The 5,705-nt window shown below is 38.4% G+C and overlaps 1 protein-coding gene across 2 annotated transcripts in view; it reads right to left on the bottom strand.

Annotated features, from left to right (window-relative positions):
* LOC107596831 (cdc42-interacting protein 4 homolog) overlaps window positions 1-5,705 on the bottom strand; it is a 29,581-nt gene that overhangs the window by 17,418 nt on the left and 6,458 nt on the right. For both annotated transcript variants that reach the window (XM_016287676.1, XM_016287678.1), the window contains exon 2: window positions 883-998. In XM_016287676.1, coding sequence (XP_016143162.1) covers window positions 883-998 — 116 coding nt within the window. The remainder of the gene's footprint in view (window positions 1-882; window positions 999-5,705) is intronic.

Below are 5,705 nucleotides of genomic sequence, written 5' to 3'. Positions count from 1 at the left end.
AGCAAATGGCTGCAATATAACAAAGAGAGAAAAATTTAAGGGGGTCTGAACACTTTCCGCACCCACTGTATATATATATATATATATATATATACGTAGTAGTAAATCATGATGGAATTTTCATTTGTTGGTTTACTTTCCCTTCAAATGTAAACTTTTATTGAAAATTTAAATATTGTTATTCAAAAACCAAGCCAACATAAATTCAAATTGCAGATCTTTATTGTCATTGACCCATAAACCAAGTGATTGACAAAATGCAAAATGTCCTGCCATTTGTCACAGTCAGTGAAGACAGAAGCTCAGACTTACATGGTCAATGGAAATGGAAACAAGCCTTACATGTTCCAATTACAATGGCGTAATCGAAAGAGCTGGACTTCAAAACAAAAGTAATGAAACGTGTCAAAAAAGGAAGGCCACTGTTCTCAAAACCAGGCTGCATTTCTTTCCTCCTTCTGCACATGAGAAGTAGAGGCAGACGCCAATGCTAAGCTGCTTTCCACACTTTCACTCTATCCATCCACATCCCCTCAGTCATATGCTCGTCTGCTCCCACTTCCTCTCTTCTCTTACAGCGGGAGGGAGGACAGAAAGAGGTAGCGGGTGGAACTCTGAATAGTCTGGCAGAGATCAAGCAAGTGTCAAGGCCTAGTCATGAATGAGAAGGGGTGCAGGCGCGGATATGCTTATCCTCTGGGCCGAGGCCAACGCTACAGCTCAGAGGTGCCAACAAGTTCAGTTCTGCCCCAAATAAGTCATAAGACACGAATATTTCACAATCAGACACAGCTCTGGAAAAAACACACAACAGCATGCATACTCATGTACACGCTAACACAGTTATTCAAACTGGATAGCCTACATATTAAAATTTCTTACCTTAGTTGCTTGGCGTAATTCTGTTCGATCTCCGTTCGCTCCTTTACAAACTTCACATATTTCTCCACCAGGTCCAGCCCAGATTGTGTGTGTTTATCAATGATGTCATATTGGTCCTGCAATACAAAGTCAAGACTAAGCCCTCAAAGAAATGACAAATGTAACTTTTTTTTTTTGGTTTTTTTATTTGTCAGACACTGATCCAGATCCATTAGATTGTGGTGGACTGACTACACTCTTCATTCTTAGGTAGCTGTTGCTCCTTAAACAATAATTAAAATTTATGAAATTATAATGGGGAAGCATAACACTTTCACTGTATTGATTTTCACCATACCCTACTCTAAAACTACAAATACTGAAAGTATTTTGCAATATATTTGTAAGAAACATGAATTAGAGGAACCCTTGACAATTGAAGAGTGTGAAAAATATAAGAAATGTACCACTAAGCAATAAAACTAGAATCTCTGGATAATGAGCCTCTGAAATCATGACCTGTGAGCCTAAAAACTGGTGAATCAGCCCAGTATCACAGGAAACACAGTCTTATGAATAATTATGACACATTGCATGTCATCGATGTATAGCGCTTCACTATGCCACATCCTGTGATGCTGAAACACTGTAGATTTTAAATCTGGAAGATAAAAATTGTGCAAAATAAAATTGAAAGATTTTTTTCCCCTTAAAACTTTAGATTAACGAATGTTCTCTATGATTTGCAAAACAGCCTCTGTTAATGTCGCAGAAAATCTAGTACAGTATTTCATGACCCTTTAAAAAAAGGTTGGTCTAAACAGATAAATGGCTGCCAAAAAAAGGGAACAAAAACACTCATGAGACAAAACAGCTAATATGAACCAGAAAATGGGCAAACCACAGATATTTGGTCAGTTAGAGGCCTAAAGATTAATCAAAAGATTTGAGCTTTTTGGTTCAACATAGTGGATTTATAAAATCTCCCTTATCTTCATTTTTAAAGAAACATCAAGATTTCAAGTTCAGGTTTTTCGCCATTTTTTTTATCTACTTTGCCATCACTAGTTATTACAAATGATCCTGCAGAAATTAATGTTTAAAAGTACAAATTTATATTACATGCAGTCTCTAATTTAATATGAGCCATTAAATGCTGCATGCATTATAATTCTAAAATAGAACTAGTAAAATGCGGTTTAAAATAGATTTAGGTTAAATATACCATACCATGACTTTTCAGCATCCAAAAAGTATTTCATGAACAATAAGTGTGCATTCATACAGTACTTGTAAACTAGAGAGAAATGTTTTTGAGGGTTGCGCTTTAGTGGATCTTGTCCAAATTCATGTAATCATGAAGTTGTTAAGGTACTTCAGAAAACATCAGGATACATGCAGGGCATGTAGTTTCAAGTTTGACTAACCCCAAACACTGGTCAGAGCTCCGCATAACATATTTAGAGCCGAAAGCTAGCATCAGATTGTGTAAAGTGATGGCCTGGCCACACCAGCTTCCTCACTGGAATCAAAATTAAACTTTTTTTAAATTTGAGAACAGAGAAAGTGAAAAAGAGGAAGAGCAGACAGCCAATGGAAGAGTACTGCAGTTTCTACAGAAACAGCTAGACTTAATGCCCAGAAACTGTCAAATGGTAACATTAAAGGGGTCATATGATGTTGCTAAAAAGAACATTATTTAGTGTATTTGGTGTAATGAAATGTGTTTATGCGGTTTAAGGTTAAAAAAAACACATTTTCCACATACTGTACATTATTGTTTCTCCTCTATGCCCCGCCTTTCTGAAACACGTCGATTTTTACAAAGCTCATCGGTCTGAAAAGCGAGGTGTGCTCTGATTGGCCAACTATCCAGTGTGTTGTGAGTGGCCGAATACCTCAAGCATGTGACGGAAATGTTACGTCCCTTACCATACTGTGATGCCCTGAGTGACCATTCAAAAACATTAAAACCCATTATAAACGAGGCATTTGTTGCATCCAGTGGGAACATAATTACGAATTATAATGATTTATACTGTCTTTTACTCGTTGCGTAGCATCACACCGTGTAAACATAAAACCATGTCTGCATTTGAGATCAGATAAATGACAAACAGCAAGCGCTACTGTCCACTGCTCAAAACTCGCGTTTGAAACATCAGTGGCAAATCCTTTAAATATGAAAAACGTACTTGCAGTCTGAGAGTCAGAACAGCCGGCATTGTAGTCTACTCTACCAGGATCAGGAAACAGTCCTCCATAAAATGCGCTGCACACATCTGAATATTTGGGAACTGTTCTGGAACAGTTTTGTAAATACAACTTAACCTCGGATTTCGTTGTGTCCTCTTTTGGAAGGCCAAACAAAGTAGTTTCGATTTCACAACGAAACACACAGCGTCACACACGGCGGGCTAGAGTAAGCGGAGGCTGGCAGCCTAGAGTGAGCGGCGGCTGGCGGGCTTGAGAACGGCGTGGTCGGCGTATTCGATGAAGGAGCGGCAGACGGGCTTGCGGCAACTACATGTGATGACCCGGGATGGACTACCCTTCAACCACGGTGAAAACCGATCCGGCGATCCACAGCGTGAAGTTGATGTATTTCCTCAGCGACCAGCACGGATCAGCTCCAGGCATGACAAAGCAGATATCGTCCTCTTTTGGAAGGCCAAACAAAGTAGTTTCGCTTTCACAACAAAACACACGGCAACAATAATACTACAGCGAGAATCAAAGTTACGCCTTCTTTCTTTGCGTGAACATTTGGGCGGCGTTATGCAAATCTTCCCACATAGTGACGTAGGTATATGTGGGCGTGTTAGAACGAGCCGGTTTAGGTAGGTGTGGCTGACTCTTAACTTTTATAAAGAATATCTCTTTGGATTTGAGACTTTAGTCTTTGCAACTTTACAGATCTTCTTTATGCACCAAGAGCTTGTAACACTCCAAAGAGAAAGGAAAATTTGAAATCGCATCATATGACCCTATATATATATATATATATATATATATACACATTTTTATTTATTATACATAGACTTATGATCAAAGGTTTGAAATTATTGAGTCCATATGCTCACCAAGACTGCATTTATCGTCCTCAAATACAGTAAAATTATTATGAAATATTATTACTATTTAAAATAACGGTTTTCCATTTTATTATATTTTGAAATATAATTTATTCCTGTGATTGCAAATAAAACTATTCATTTATTTTAATTTTTCTTTAAACTTACTTACCCCAAACTTTTGAATAGTACTGCATCACAAAATTGTTTCCAAAAAAAATATTATGCAGCACAACTATTTTCAACATTGATGATAATAAGAAATGTTTCTTGAGCAGCAAAACAGCATATTAGAAGGATTTCCATAGAATTAAATACCAAAATAGAACTTTGGGTCAAATATGGACTAACCCAACTTTTGGGTTAAAAATGTAATTTGAAAATTTAACCCAACAGCTGGGTTAGTCTATATTTGTCTATAGTAGAGGTCGACCGATTGATGAGGATGCCGATTTTTGGCATTTTTTAATTAAGCGGCATCGGCCGATTGTGCTGCAAATTAGGCCGATTTATAGGCAGGCGCACCGGCGGGCAGCTAAGCGTTGTTGTGGAACTCCCTCTGGAGAGGCTTATCACAAAATTGTTTCCAAAAAAAATATTATGCAGCACAACTATTTTCAACATTGATAATAATAAGAAATGTTTCTTGAGCAGCAAAACAGCATATTAGAAGGATTTCCATAGAATTAAATACCAAAATAGAACTTTGGGTCAAATATGGACTAACCCAACTTTTGGGTTAAAAATGTAATTTGAAAATTTAACCCAACAGCTGGGTTAGTCTATATTTGTCTATAGTAGAGGTCGACCGATTGATGAGGATGCCGATTTTTGGCATTTTTTAATTAAGCGGCATCGGCCGATTGTGCTGCAAATTAGGCCGATTTATAGGCAGGCGCACCGGCGGGCAGCTAAGCGTTGTTGTGGAACTCCCTCTGGAGAGGCTGCAGGAGACGAAGCAGCTCACACGACACGACACTCTGCAGCCGCGGCTTGTCCACACACAGCTTCAGATAATGGCAGGGCAAAACAGACCGTTTCGCAAGCGGAATTATGTTTTACCCTACTAGAACTGATGCCGGAAAGTTATCATATTCATAAGTGCAACAAGTAATTTGCATGTGAAATTAGAAACACGTTCGATTCAGACGATACTTCTGGGCTGATTATAACGTGGACGTTAACTTTCCTCATGAAATGTGTGTGTAGGTCCGACAATAGCATCCACAATGTCATCGCTTGTGGCCAGTGCACTCTTAAGCAGTTATGAGCAGCAGGCTGTGAAATATGTGTGAAATCTTTTATTTTTATCACTATGGCCATTTGACTTATAGTCCAGTGTTTCCTATACATCGAGTTATTTGTGGCGGCTCGTCACAATATCAAAACTGACCACCACAAACAGATTTTTCCAAAAGGAATTTAGAAACACGTTCGATTCAGACGATACTTCTGGGCTGATTATAACGTGGACGTTAACTTTCCTCATGAAATGTGTGTGTAGGTCCGACAATAGCATCCACGATGTCATCGCTTGTGGCCAGTGCACTCTTAAGCAGTTATGAGCAGCAGGCTGTGAAATATGTGTGAAATCTTTTATTTTTATCACTATGGCCATTTGACTTATAGTCCAGTGTTTCCTATACATCGAGTTATTTGTGGCGGCTCGTCACAATATCAAAACTGACCACCACAAACAGATTTTTCCAAAAGGAATTTTATTCGTTGAATAAAATGAGCGCTTCACGTTTCAAAATTAAAATGCAGCGC

The sequence above is a fragment of the Sinocyclocheilus grahami genome, unplaced genomic scaffold (assembly GCF_001515645.1).
Source record: "Sinocyclocheilus grahami isolate Dianchi unplaced genomic scaffold, SAMN03320097.WGS_v1.1 scaffold223.1, whole genome shotgun sequence".
Lineage (NCBI taxonomy): Eukaryota > Metazoa > Chordata > Actinopteri > Cypriniformes > Cyprinidae > Sinocyclocheilus > Sinocyclocheilus grahami.
Note: the sequence above shows the minus strand (reverse complement) of the source record. Positions and strands in the feature narration are given on the sequence as shown.